This window comes from Schistocerca serialis, chromosome 8, assembly GCF_023864345.2.
Source record: "Schistocerca serialis cubense isolate TAMUIC-IGC-003099 chromosome 8, iqSchSeri2.2, whole genome shotgun sequence".
Classification (NCBI taxonomy): Eukaryota; Metazoa; Arthropoda; class Insecta; order Orthoptera; family Acrididae; genus Schistocerca; species Schistocerca serialis.
This window is the reverse complement of record NC_064645.1, coordinates 473,730,939-473,746,301: the sequence shown is the minus strand read 5'-3', so window position 1 is coordinate 473,746,301 and position 15,363 is coordinate 473,730,939. Positions and strand designations below refer to the sequence as shown.

General features: G+C 42.8%; 1 protein-coding gene across 1 annotated transcript in view; it reads left to right on the top strand.

Annotated features, from left to right (window-relative positions):
- LOC126416423 (KIF-binding protein) overlaps positions 1-15,363 on the top strand; it is a 112,525-nt gene that overhangs the window by 31,241 nt on the left and 65,921 nt on the right. The window contains exon 3 of the mRNA XM_050084143.1: positions 9,260-9,497. Within this exon, the coding sequence (XP_049940100.1) occupies positions 9,260-9,497 (238 nt within the window). The remainder of the gene's footprint in view (positions 1-9,259; positions 9,498-15,363) is intronic.

Below are 15,363 nucleotides of genomic sequence, written 5' to 3'. Positions count from 1 at the left end.
ATAAGATTAGGCCCGCGGTATTTCTGCCTGTCTTAAGAGGCGACTAAAAGGAGTCTCAAACGTTTCGGCCTTATGTGATGGTCCCCTCTCGGGTTTGACCTCCATCTTTCTAAATTCTTCCGAAGAGCAAGCCAATTGGGGAAGGGCACCTTACATGGTGCGTTTTGTCCATCGTGCATTCAGACCTCTAGCCAGCTTTACCGTCGTCGCATTGCCGTCCCGTCCATTCTCCATCTCTTGGGCGAGGATGCATTCCTGGGTGCAATTTCTATTATGCACTGTGCAGTGTTGCTTTTTGCGGAGGCGACGACCATGGACTTTATTGCACTAATATCGAGCACAGTAGCCAGTCCATTGTGGTTGGGCTGCCATGTACCCTGTTGGTTGTAGCCCCCTGACAACACAGGGATCGCTCTGCTGATGCCTGCGCTGTTTACTCCCCATGTATGCCAAGGAGTAGATGCCCATCTCCCTGGGGCATCAGGACTCCCAGTAATAGCCATCCTGCCAGGTGGCCCTTGCTGTGGCTGGGTGGCGCCCATGGGGAGGGCCCTTGGTTGGAGTAGGTGACATCAGGGTGGATGACACGCAATGAAGTGTGGCACATCTTCTATTGCTGGTGGCCAGCCACCAGCAGTCTCTTAAGCGTTAGAGGGCTCATTTTAAAGCTAATGTCTACGACCCCAAATCGTTCCCCTCCCTGGCCACACCATGGGAGGAACGAAAGGCAATGAATGCCACCTACCTCGGGAGCAACATCCCCCAACACATCGAGGACATCTGTCCCCGCTTCTAAGCCGGAGAAGTGTCCAACTTCTTCAGCTTCTCACACTCGCAAGGGCACCCTCGGGTACCTCCCATCCTAGGTTTCCACAAGCGGAAAGGCTGACGACCGACAGTGGTGTAAGTACCCACAATCAGCTGGTCGTAGGGCTTCGCGATCCTCCTCTGTCCCGGAGACTGAATTGGTGAAGCCCTCCCAGCTAGTGAAACCCAAGGAGCAGTGTGAGAAATCCAAGAAGAAGAGCTCTAAGCCTAAGGAACTCGCAGTGGCACCCACCCCACCACAGCCCTCCAGCTCTGCGTCTGAGGACGAGGTGGAGATTCTGGCGTCCGCTGAGGACCTCAATCTCACCGGTCCCTCAGACACCATGGATAGCACTGGCACAGGTGCTCATTCGGAGGCAGCAGGTGACCCAGCAGCATAATCTGCCTTCCCAGTCCCTTCACGCCTTTCTGAGTCATGGACAATATCATCCTCCAGTGGAACTGCAGCAGTTTCTTCCATCATCTAGCTGAGCTCCGACAACTTATCAGCCTTCACCCTTTCTTGTGCATGGCCCTTCAGGAAACTTGGTTTCCAGCGATGCGAACCCCCGCCCTCCATGGCTATCGGGTCGTTATAAGAACCAGGCAGCTTATGAAAGGGTGTCTGGTGGCGTCTGCATCTTGTGTCCTTCACTCTCTTCACAGCGAGTCTGTCCCTCTACAAACACCTTTAGAGGCTGTCGCTGTTCGGGTGTGGATGCCACAGGCTGTTACTGTCTGGAGTCTGTATCTTCCACCGGATGGTGATGTCCCACAGCCTGTCTTGGCTGCGCTGATCGCCCAATTGCCACCACCTTTCTTGTTACTGGGCGACTTCAACGCCCATAACCCTCTGTGGGGTGGGTCAGTGGCAACAGGTCGAGGTGCCATCGTTGAGAATGTATTGGCACAGCTCGACCTCTCTCTTTTAAACGATGGTGCCTTCACACATTTCAGTGTGGCGCATGGCACATACTCCGCCATTGACCTTTCGATCTGCAGCCCTAGTCTCTTACCTTCTGTCCAATGGAGTGTGCATGACGACCTGTGTGGTAGTGACCACTTTCCGATCTTTCTGTCACTGCCACAGCGTCACTCTTCTGGGCACCCTTGCAGATGGGCTATGAATAAGGCTGACTGGGACTTGTTTTCCTCCACTGTCACTATTGACCCTGTTTCTCATGAAGCCAGTGATACGGTGGTTCACTCTGTCACCACCAGCATCGTTACTGCCACAGAATCTGCCATTCCCCGTTCTTCTGGGTCCCCTCGGTGGAGGACTGTGCCTTGGTGGTCGCCTAACATCGCTGAAGTGATTCAAGATCGCCAGCGGGCGCTCCAGCATCACAAGTGACATCCCTCCATAGAACACCTCATCGACTTCAAACGGCTGCGTGCGCGAGCCCGCCGCCTTATCCGCCAATGCAAGCAGGAGTGCTGGGAGTGGTATGTGTCCACCATTGGCCTCCATGTCACTCCATCACAGGTCTGGGCCAAGATTCGACGCCCCTGTCAGCGTCCCTGCACTCTCACTGAATGGAGCAGTTTGTACTGACTACAACGTAATTGCCACCCACTTGGCAGAGCATTTTGCTCTGAGTTCTGCTTCTTCAAATTACCCACCCACCATCCTGAATCCTACAAAGTTCCATTCAGTGAGTGGGAATTTCACAGTGCCCTCACCGCTTGCCCTGATACCGCTCCTGGGCCAGATCGCATCCACTGTTAGATGCTGAAACTCCTTTCAGTGGACTGCCAGCGATGGCTCCTCGACCTTTACAACCATCTGCAATGGCGGGAAAGCATTGTTATCCCCGTTTTGAAACCTGACAAGAACCCTTTGGAGGTGGACAGCTACCGCCCCATTAGCCTCACCAACATTCTTTGCAAGTTGCTCGAACGGATGGTGAGCCGGCGATTGAGTTGGGTACTCGAGTCACGGGGCCTCCTGGCTCCGTCTCAGGGTGGGTTCCGTAAAGGCCTCTCCTCCGCTGACAATCTGGTGAGCCTGGAGTCAGCCATCCGTACGGCCTTTGCTCGCTGTCAGCACCTGGTCGCTGTCTTTTTCGACATGCGGAGGGCGTATGATACTACTTGGCGCCATCACATCCTCTCTACACTTCATGATTGGGGTCTTCGGTGTCCGCTGACGATTTTCGTACGCAATTTTCTGGCACATCATACCTTCTGTGTTCAAGTTGCGGCCTCTCTTAGTTCCTCCCAAGTTCAGGAGAACGGGGTGCTACAGGGATCTGTTTTTAAGTGTCTGCCTGTTTTTAATAGCAATTAACTCGCTGCGACTGTGGGGAATGTCTGTCTCGGCGTCCTTGTATGCTGACGATTTCTGCCTTTACTATAGCTCTACTGGCATTGCAGCTGCGCTATCGGCAAGGCGCAGTCTTGGGCTGTAGTGCATGGCTTTCAGTTTTCGGCAGCCAAGACCTGCGTTCTGCATTTCTGCCAGCGACGCACTGTTCATCTGGAGCCACGGCTTTACCTTGATGGCGAACTTCTTGCTGTGGTGGAGTCACATAGGTTTTTGGGTGTGGTTTTTTATGCCCAGTTGACTTGGCTGCCTCGTATTCTGCAGCTTAAACAGATGTGTTGGCGGCATCTAAATGCTCTGCGATGCTTGAGCCACACCAGCTGGGGCGCCAACCGCTCTACCCTCTTACGGCTCTACCAGGCGTTAATCCAATCCCATCTGGATTATGGGAGCCTGGCTTATGGCTCAGCATTCCTATCTGCATTGCGGGTGCTTGACCCACTCCTACACAGCGGTATACGACTTGCTACTGGTGCCTTCTGGACCAGCCCTGTGGACAGCATACTTGTGTAGGCAGGTCTCCCTCCACTGCGGTTACGGCGCCAACATTTACTGGCCGCGTATGCTGCCCATGTTTGTAGCTTGCCCAGGCATCCAAATTATCGTCTTCTGTTCCTGCTGTCGGTCGTCTGTCTCCCAGATCGTCAGCCCCGGGCGGGTTGTATGATTGCGGTCCGCGTCAGAGAGCTCCTCTCCGGGCTTGGGGTTTTCCCTCATCTGACTCCTTTCCGGGCCCCTCTGCGCACACCCCTGTGGTGTGTGCACTGCCTTTGCCTTCGGCTCGAATTGGCACAGTGCCCGAAGGACTCAGTCCCTCCAGAGGCCTTCTGCCGCTGCTTTTATTCCATCCTAGCCATGTGTCAGGGCTCTGGCGTTGTTTACGCTGACGGTTCAATGGTTGCTGGTCATGTTGGTTATGCTCTAACTTTAGGGGACCACTACGAACAACATTCCTTGCCAGCTAGCTGCAGCATTTGCACTGCTGAGCTGGTCGTTATCTTTCGTGCCCTAGAGTGTATCCGCTCCTGCTCAGGTGGGTCCTTCGTTATCTGTAGAGATTCCCTGAGTGGTTTACGAGCTCTCGACCAGTGTTTCCCTCGTTCTCGTCTGGTGATGGCTATCCAGGAGTCCCTGCATACTCTTGCCCGTTGCGGCCACTCTGTGGTCTTTGTGTGGACCCCCGGCCATGTTGGCATACCCGGCGATGAAAATGTTGACCGCCTAGTGAAAGAGGCCACCAGTAAACCATCTCTGGACGTTGGCCCCCCCGGAGACTGATTTGCGAGCCTTCTTACGCTGCAAAGTTTTTGTGCTATGGGACGCTGACTGGCGCAATCTGACCGCACCCAATAAACTCCATGCTATCAAGGAGACGACGACTGTGTGGCGGTCATCCATGCGAGCCAATCGCAGAGACTCAGTTGTCCTTTGTCGGCTCCGCATTGACCACTCCCGGCTGACGCACAGTTATTTACTGTGTTGGGAGGACCCTCCTCTATGGTGCTGCGGGGCGGCTTTGACAGTGGCCCACATTTTGTTGGCCTGCCCCCGTTTAGCTGTGGTCAGGCAGACATTTGCGCTGCCTGATACGCTCCCTGCCTTTTCAACTGATGACACTGCTATGGCAGGCTTAGTTTTGCATTTTATTCAGGCAGGGGGCTTTTATCATATAATCTGAGTGTTTTTTATGTTCCTTTGTGTTGATTCTGGCCTTTGGCCTACGGTTTCAGACTGAGTTTTTAATATGTTTCTCGGTGGTTGGCTTTTCCTTTTTTTCTGTATGGTCGGCCAACCACCGTCACACTCTGTGTGACTTTGTTTTGTCTGATCTCTGTCTGAGTCTCTCTTGTCCTGTGCCATCTGCCGTCTTTTCTGTTGTTCGTTTTTTATTCTCTGTGGGTGATTTTAGTTTTTTGGAAAAAGGGACCGATGACCATCACAGTCTGGTCCCTTTCACCCCCCACCAACCAACCAACCAATCCTTACCATGCATCTCTTTCCAATTGGAACATTAAAGAAACTAAATCTTATTGCTACCAGACGTACCCTGTGCCACACGTTGAATGTTGGATTGTGTAGGTTGAAGATGGAGTTTATCAAGCAAAGAATTTACATTATCTGGTAGAATATCTTTGAAATGTACAAAATCCATGTATCCGTTACGTAACACCAGTGTGGAATGTGATTGTCACTCACGTTTAGTGAAGACTGCTGCTGTTAATGGTGATGTCTATGAACATAGAGAGCGAATGTCACTCTTGCAAAGGTGCTCCAAGAGCTGAGGAGGAGTGCTGAAAGAAGACACAGACCTCCTAACAACACTCAATTCTGCATTACGGGTTTTCGGTCTAAAGATCTAGTTTGCCACTTGATGCACTGAATTTGCACTGTTTAAGATATTAACCCATAAGATAAGCCCTGTGTGATCACATCCAACACCACAGAGCAATACTAAAGAGGGGGCAGACAAGTGTGGTGTAGATCTGTTCCACATTCTAAGTGTTGTGCCAATAATTCACAATCTTTGGTAATAAACATAATGGATGTTGTCTCTGGAGATGTGTACAATTGCATTTCTTTGGTGTGCTGTCCAACACTCAGATTATGCTTAGTTCAAAAGTACTTCTTTGTTGGATACTACTGGATGATATGTTCTGGTTTCTCATCAAGCTGAAATGTGGAAGGTAAGTGACGTGTAGCAATGAAAATAACTGTCTGCCAGTGATCTGCACTCCAGTGTACAAGTTGTTGGCACTATCATTCAGAATGTTCTGTCCTTAGAGAGTGGTGGAGAGATGAGTTTTGTGTGTGTGGTTGCATTGCATTCATGTCAAGCTTGGTTAAATTGTACAGTCTGTTGCCAAAATAAGAGGACAACTTGCTGCGCGCACACACACACACACACACACACACACACACACACACACACACACTCACACACTCCATGGACAAAATAAAAGTGGTTTGGAATGTCATTAAACAAGTAACAAACAAAAGTAATTGTGGGAATGAAATTGAAGCCCCAGATAGTTGTCATGGCAGAATGATATAATGACACACTGAATCATTGGCCACCAAGTTTGGTAATTATGTCCTCTCACGGAAAGCAGATGTTGCATCTGTTTACTAACAACCAAATGTTCATATATTAGATTTACTCCAGCATACAGAGTTTACATCACCAGCATCCATTAATCTGAAAAGAACTATGCCAGAGGAATTTACATAAATCATCGTAGCACTGAAAAGTAGCAGTTCTGGCTAAGATGGTGTTTTTTGAAGAACTCTACTGTGGAAGCTATACAGTACCTCATGAAGAACATCCTAATAGAGGTAAACAGTAAACCTATCCCACTAGCATATTCTGTGACCTTCACAAGGGCTTTGATTGTATAGTAATTTGAATTTAATTTGTCTGATGAATTCTGCCATTTGACTTGTGGTTGCTTGTGAAAGCTAACCTGGCTTATGTGCCATTTGACTTGTGGTTGCTTGTGAAAGCTAACCTGGCTTATGTGCTGTTTGTCTTACAAAAAAAAAAAAAAAAAAAAATGGTCATCACCTCAACAATAGGACAACAAAGATAATAAATGTATCAGAAAATGAAACCAAAATTGTGGTGTTGTACACATTATTAAGAAAATGCTATACAGTATTCATAAAGATTTTCAGTTTCACAGCTACAGACTGGAGTGCCACCAAAAAAGGCAGAGAAGAGGTGACGAAAATCAGGTTGGTCGTCTTACAAATGCCATTAGATCAAGTTGGCTATTACAGTATCTCCCTTCAGTCACTCTAAAAGCAACAAATGCTTTTCCAGCCTCAAACATTGACTTGGTTATTATGTGCAATGACACAAACAGCCTCAGTGCCTCACTGATGTGTCTGTCATAGTTAGATGAAGTACGACTTTCTCCACACATTTTTTGCCAATTGTTTCAGATTTTATTCACACTATTGCAAATTTTCCCATGCCGTGGAAACCAGTGTGCACAGTAATGTTGAAATTAATGGTATATTTATTAATTTTGTATTAGATAGTAGAGGAGTTCAGGGTGGTGGAAAACATTCTGATAATTTCAGAGCAGTATTGGGGACATCATCAGCTGAAGCAAAATTTTCCAGTATTGTACACGCTTGACATTCTTCAACTATGTGGGCAATATAGATTAATATTAAATTAGAAATAAAACCTTTAAACAGCCATCATTATAGTGCAGCATTTATTTTCATTATTAATTTCAGTAAACTAAGTTGCCATCTTCAGATCTTATGCAGTACACTTCAGTGAATCTCACCCATGTGCAGATTGCACCATGTTGTGTCATAAAATGACATTTCAAGAACATCAAAACCATAGTATATCAGCATGTCAGCTATAAAACAATGATTAAATAAAATGCTGCATATTGCACTGACTGTACGTGCTCATACTCATACAGTTGCATTTATAGTCGGTGCAATATGCGTGGCATTTTATGTAATGATTATTTTATACTTGACATGCCAGTGTACTAATTTTCATGTTCTAGTGATGTCTTTTTATGCTGTGATAAGGTATAATGTGTGCATAGCTGAGTTTCATTGAAGTGTATTGATAACATACAAAGATGTAACAGAGTTTTACTGAAGCCGGTAATCAGAATAAATGCTGCGCTACAATAGTCTTGGCTGTTTAATGTTTTTACTTCTAATTTCAGAATTTTCCCAATAACCACAAATAAGAAATGCACCATTGTGAAGCAGTGACTATAAAACGACAGCCACTCAATAAGTGCACAGAAGTTTATCTGGTTTGGGAGAGTCTAGCCTTGCTGTTTTATCTGACTAAGCTCCTTAGTTCACACACACTACTCTACTGTACTTATTAGGATAAAAGTTCATTCATACTCTCTGTATAAGTTTATAACATGTGGTCTTTTGATTTCATTATTAATAACACTGCAGTTAATGTATTTCCAACACAAACTGCACTTTGCGAACACATCTACATTGTGAAGTTGGTCTGACATTCCATCTGACTATGTATAATGTGTATATTACCTATATGCAAATTGACCATCAAGAAACCAAGCACCATCAGTGCTGTTTTAAATAGCCTGGTGTGAAAACGACGTTTGTAGTTCAAAACTAGTCACCAGCATAATTAAATGTGACTGTGATGGAAATTCAATAAAGAATTTACATTGTGCGTTGGTGTACCATATGTTGACCATCTTACTGCAACATCTTAAAAAGTCAATGGTATTGTAGTACTTTAAGTATGATTGATTTAATAGTCAAGCTTTATTCAGAAAACATCCCAGAAAATTCATGTCAAATGTAATTTGCCACAGATAGGAATTTCAGGTTTGCCAACATTTGACTATTCAACTGAAACCATTATCTTCAGATAATTTAATTAGTAACTGCACTCCTTAGCATAACAGATACTATCTGGCGGAGATTCATTGAAATGCACACCCTTCCACTCACTTGGCTATCATTTTACAGATATAGCTCAGTATTGGTACGTTTCTGACCTGTGATTATCTGGAAAGTTTAGCTCAATTCAATGTTTCTACTGTGCTGTGCTTGTTTTTCTCCACTGTGTCTTTTTTTATGTCCTACTTTTAGAATTCTTTAAATGATTTCCATCTCTTAAGCTACTACATAGCATTTCTTGAAAGACTATTTGTGAAAGGCACATGTGATTTGCAGGGAGTGAATATATCTTTGTTCATATTTACTAATAAAAGACAACCCTGAATTGATTATGATTGTATTTCACATACTCTCTTTTGTATTTTTAATTGATTTTTGTGCTATCATGTTACATTTACTGCAAAAGAAGCCAGCAATAAATATTGTGATTGGTTTTGTAAGTGAGGATTAGCAAATAAATTGTGTTGGTTGCTCCCAATGTTTTGACTATCCTGACACTATTCTGATATTTCAGACAGGATTTTCATTTCTGCTGGAATGCAATAGATCCAAAATACAAATTATTTTAATGTATTTCATTATTTGCACTCCTACATTGTTTTATGGCCTCTTTATCTTAATTATTTGCATAAAACAGTGTGTGTCATATAGTCTATATTGCTATTTGGTAATTTAATATAGTGATGTGGTTGGTTTTTGTAGGTGATGTACTGTTTGCTTTTTCATCACTAGAAGTGAATAGTTACGAAGATCAAATTACTGACAAATACATTCTCACATTTGATGATGCGAGGAAAGTTTTCCTGAAAACACAGGAATGGTTAAATGAAGCTAAACAGTATTACACTCTTGATAGCCACGCCTCTGATTATGTTCAAATTGTACAAGATCACAGCCAGTTATTCAGCCACCTTGCTTTCTTTGAAGATGATGAGGAAAGGTAAGCATGTATTTCAGGGAGAGTCACTTTGATATTGTAAAAATCCTTGTACATATTCTGAAGATGTCCATATCAAGACTAAAAGTAAGATAAAGATACTTAATCAACAATGACCTTTATTCTTCATGTTATGTACAATTTTTCTGTTTGTGCAACTTTCTCTTTCACCTAATAGTCAGATTAAATCATCAATGCAAATATTACAATGTGTAGATTGAAATCCTCACACATTTTTGATGGCCTGAATTTTATGAACAAAATGAGGTTTGAACCCTCTTGCAGTTTACACTACATCCTAAACTGAAACATGTGTGCTTATCCCTAAGCTCTGTAGAGCAGAACCAGATGTGCCCCATTTTAATTCATAGTTTTTCTGTAATTTTCTCCATTTTCTGTAACCTGCCATTTTTCACCTTACATTACTATTTTAGCGCCCTTTAGAGATTGTATGTTTCCTTCTGCTGTGTATTGTAAGATGAAAAATCTCACACATGTTTGTTATATGAATTGAAAGACTGTTATGTCATTACATCTACATCGGTATGTATGTATGTACATACATATATATAAAAAACAAAGATGCTTTAACTTACCAAACGAGAAAGCGCTGGTATGTTGATAGACACAATAAAATAAAAAACACACAAACACACACAGCCTGAATATTTGTGTGTTTTTCATTTTATTGTGTCTACCAACATACCAGCACTTTCTCGTTTGTTAAGTTAAAGCATCTTTGTTTTTTATATATATTTTTCCCACGTGGAATGTTTCCCTCTATTATATGTACATACATACAAATACATACATGCATACTCTGCAAGCCACCGTATGGTGTATGGCAGAGGGTGTCATTTCCTTTCCTGTTCCGCTCACAAATGGAGCAAGGGAAGGAGGACTGTCTGTACGCCTCCATATGAGCCCTAATTCCTCTTGGCTTTGTGGTACTTATGCAAAGTGCACATTGGCAGCAGTAGAATCATCCTACAGTCAGCTATAAATCCTTTTTCTCTTAATTTTCTCAATAATATTTCATGAAAAGAATGTTTTATATTCTCATTTCACTTCACAAAGCATCTCCACAACACTTGCTTGTTGATTGAAACTACTGGTAACAAATCTACCAATGTGTCTCTGAATTACTTTGATGTCTTCCTTTAATCCAACCAAGTGGGGATCCCAAACATTCAGTAATGAGTTGCACGGGAGTTGTGCATGTGGTCTCCTTTGCAGAAGAGCTACACTTTCGTAAAATTCTCCCAGTTAACTGAACCTGACGATTGACCTTCCTATTACTATCCTTATGGGTTCATTTGTGCTCATACCATTTTACATGGGTTTGCTAGGTTATGCATAGCTACTGATCTGAATTAACTTAGATTTTTGTGCATTTAGAGCAAGCTGCCATTCATCACTTGAAATAGAAATTTTGTCTAAGTCATCCAGTATCCTTCTACAGTCATGTAACACTGATACTTTCCTGTATGCTGTCTTGTATCCATCAGCAAACAGTAGAAGATTGCTGCTCACTGTAGCCACACTAAGAAAGTAGAACCCATTTTTAATCACAAATTTATTTTTAACTATTATCCCAAACAACTACACTTCACAAAAATCAAAAAATCATATTTGTGTGAGGTTCTGATTTGCAGCCTTTAAATACCTTTAAAAATCATGTTTTGGCACAGTAGTTGTTGGTCACTTTGTTACTGAAGCACTACCAAATTGTCGAACTAAGAAAAACTTTAATTACACATCATGGCTACTAACATGGTCATTTGAATTAAAATCACTCTTGTTCGTGCTGTATCAAAACTGCAAAATGCACAAAAGTAACAAAGTTACCATGAGGCAATATGTTGTCAGGGCAAAGGATAAGACAAGTCATTTTTATTGTCGAGGATGGCTTGTTTGGCCCAAACTGGTAATGTTTCAGAAAAGAAGTAACACACAGCTATGTTTCCAAATCGTGATTTTTGAAATCTCAAAAGCAGTATATTAGCATTGTCTAACTATACAGGGTGTTACAAAAAGGTATGGCCAAACTTTCAGGAAAAATTCCTCACACACAAAGAAAGAAAATATGTTATGTGGACATGTGTCCGGAAATGCTTACTATCCATGTTAGAGCTCATTTTATTACTTCTCTTCAAATCACATTAATCATGGAATGGAAACACACAGCAACAGAACGTACCAGCGTGACTTCAAACACTTTGTTACAGGAAATGTTCAAAATGTCCTCCATTAGCGAGGATACATGCATCCACCCTCCGTCACATGGAATCCCTGATGCGCTGATGCAGCCCCGGAGAATGGCGTGTTGTATCACAGCCATCCACAATACGAGCACGAAGAGTCTCTACATTTGGCACCGGGGCTGCGTAGACAAGAGCTTTCAAATGCCCCCATAAATGTAAGTCAAGAGGGTTGAGGTCAGGAGAGCGTGGAGGCCATGGAATTGGTCCACCTTTACCAATCCATCGGTCATCGAATCTGTTGTTGGGAAGCGTACGAACACTTCGACTGAAATGTGCAGGAGCTCCATTGTGCATGAACCACATGTTGTCGTACTTGTAAAGGCACATGTTCTAGCAGCACAGGTAGAGTATCCCGTATGAAATCATGATAACGTTCTCCATTGAGCGTAGGTTGAAGATCATGGGGCCCAATCAAGACATCACCAACAATGCCTGCCCAAACGTTCACAGAAAATCTGTGTTGATGACGTGATTGCACAATTGCGTGCGGATTCTCGTCAGCCCACACATGTTGATTGTGAAAATTTATAACTTGATCACGGTGGAATGAAGCCTCATCTGTAAAGAGAACATTTGCACTGAAATGAGGATTGACACATTGTTGGATGAACCATTTGCAGAAGTGTACCCGTGGAGGCCAATCAGCTGCTGATATTGCCTGCACACGCTGTACATAGTACGGAAACAACTGGTTCTCCCGTAGCACTCTCCATACAGTGACGTGGTCAACGTTACCCTGTACAGCAGCAACTTCTCTGACACTGACATTAAGGTTATCGTCAACTGCATGAAGAATTGCCTCATCCATTGCAGGTGTCCTCGTCGTTCTAGGTCTTCCCCAGTCGTGAGTCATAGGCTGGAATGTTCCGTGCTCCCTAAGACGCCGATCAATTGCTTCGAACGTCTTCCTGTCGGGACACTTTCGTTCTGGAAATCTGTCTTGATACAAACATACCGCGCCACGGCTATTGCCCAGTGCTAATCCATACATCAAATGGGCATCTGCCAACTCCACATTTGTAAACATTGTACTGACTGCAAAACCACATTCGTGATGAACACTAACCTGTTGATGCTACGTACTGATGTGCTTGATGCTAGTACTGTAGAGCAATGAGTCGCATGTTAACACAAGCACCGAAGTCAACATTACCTTCCTTCAATTGGGCTAACTGGTGGTGAATTGAAGAAGTACAGTACATACTGACGAAACTAAAATGAGCTCTAACATGGAAATTAAGTGTTTCCGGACACATGTCCACATAACATCTTTTCTTTATTTGTGTGTGAGGAATGTTTCCTGAAAGTTTGGCCATACCTTTTTGTAACACCCTGTATAAATGAACAATGTGACATGCTTGGGGCAGTGTTCATTGATCCAAATAAATTTCTTAATGAAAACTGTTTAGGAAAGGATGGCTTGCATCTAAATAGACTGGGGTCTCAAACACTCAGTAGAATGTTCACAGATGTTTGCAAGGTAATAAGAAGCAAGGGAAACTAAAAAGGCTTGGTAGGAGTGAAAAACTGGACAAAGTAGCTAAAATGTTCAAAAATAAGCATCATCCAAGGAATGTGGAAGGACAGAATACAGACCTAAAAATTGGTTTTCTAAATACTCATGGACTGAACGACAAGGAACTGGCACTAAATGATTTTTCATCAGTGAATAAATTTGACTTGTTGTATTTAAGTGAACATTGGGCCACTGAAGCCGAACTTTCATTCTGTAAATTAGAAAATTATAGTCTATTAAACAGTTATTGCAGAAGAGTCCACAAGAGAGGTGGTGTAGCAATCTATGCTGACTCATCAATGGACTGCTTAATTGATACCTTAGATTTAGATTATCTATGTGAAGAACAGAATTTTGAGTCCACTAGTATAGTTATTAGTAGTATGAAACTAATAGTAGTATCATTGTACAGGTCTCCCAGTGGTATTATTAGTGTTTTCTTAGAAAAATTGGACATCCTCTTATGTACACTTACTGAGAACAAATTTACCAACTATGACATTGTAATAGGTGGTGGTCTTCATTCGGATTTTAACATGTTGACTGATAAAGGTAGTGTTAGTGACCTGAAAAACCTATTGTGGCAGGTCAACCTACAGTATACTAACTATAAACCTACCAGGGAACTAGCATGTTTAGACAATATATTTGTTAACTTTAAATATGCCCAAGATCAATGTGGTGTAACAGTGTTCCCTTTTTCAGACCACAAATCAGTGTACTTAATATATGCAAATAGGATCAGCCCTGTCACTCCTAGTGATGCATCATCCAAATCAAAAATGGTGACCACTAGGCCAATGAGTGAAAGAAAAATTGATAAGTTTAAGAAATCTCTTGCAGATACGGCTTGGTTTTTCCAGAAATATGATAGTAATATTTGTGCACCAAAAAATGCAACAGCTAAGATGTGACTTTTTGTGACCTGAGTAAAGCATTTGACTGTGTAGGACACGATACACTACTAGCAAAACTCCATTTATATGGCATCACGGAAAACAACTTAAAACTACTAACATCGTATCTCCAAGACTGTAGGAAATTTGTGTGTATTGGTTCAGAAAAGTCTACTGAGAAACATACTAAGATGGGAGTTCCACAGGGTTCTGTCTTGGGACCATTTTTGTTTTTGGTTATGATAAATGACTTACTCTCCTTTATAAGTTCCAGTACGGTCCTGTTTGCAGACGACACAACCTTCCTAAACTTCAATTTTGACCTTAATAAGCTAAATGATTCTGTGGACAATACACTTGCCCAAGCAAAATATTGGTTTAAGTCAAATGGTTTTCTCCTGAATGAGAACAAGACACAAAAAATGTTATTTAGCCTAAGGGACTAAAGCCCTGTTAATGATGTACAGTTCTTTGGGATATACTTAGACAATAACTTATCCTGGGAACAACACATAAAATATATTAGTATCAATCTGTCTAGAGTAATTTATTTGTTAAGATGTCTTATAAAATATGTACCAGCAGCCTATGTTAAGATTTCGTATTTTGCATTCTTCCAAAGTATTGTGTCATCTACATCTACATCTATACTCCGCGAGCCACCTTACTTATTGTACCACTATCTGATCCCCCCTTCCCTGTTCCATTCAAGAATTGTGCGTGGGAAGAACGACTGCTTGTAAGTCTCCGTATTTGCTCTAATTTCTCGGATCTTTTCGTTGTGATCATTACGCGAGATATATGTGGGCGGTAGTAATATGTTGCCCATCTCTTCCCGGAATGTGCTCTCTCGTAATTTCGATAATAAACCTCTCCGTATTGCGTAACGCCTTTCTTGAAGTGTCCGCCACTGGAGCTTGTTCAGCATCTCCGTAACGCTCTCGCGCTGACTAAATGTCCCCATGACGAATCGCGCTGCTTTTCGCTGGATCATGTCTATCTCTTCTATTAATCCAACCTGGTAAGGGTCCCATACTGATGAGCAATACTCAAGAATCAGACGAACAAGCGTTTTGTAAGCTACTTCTTTCGTCGATGAGTCACATTTTCTTAGAATTCTTCCTATGAATCTCAACCTGGCGCCTGCTTTTCCCACTATTTGTTTTATGTGATCATTCCACTTCAGATCGCTC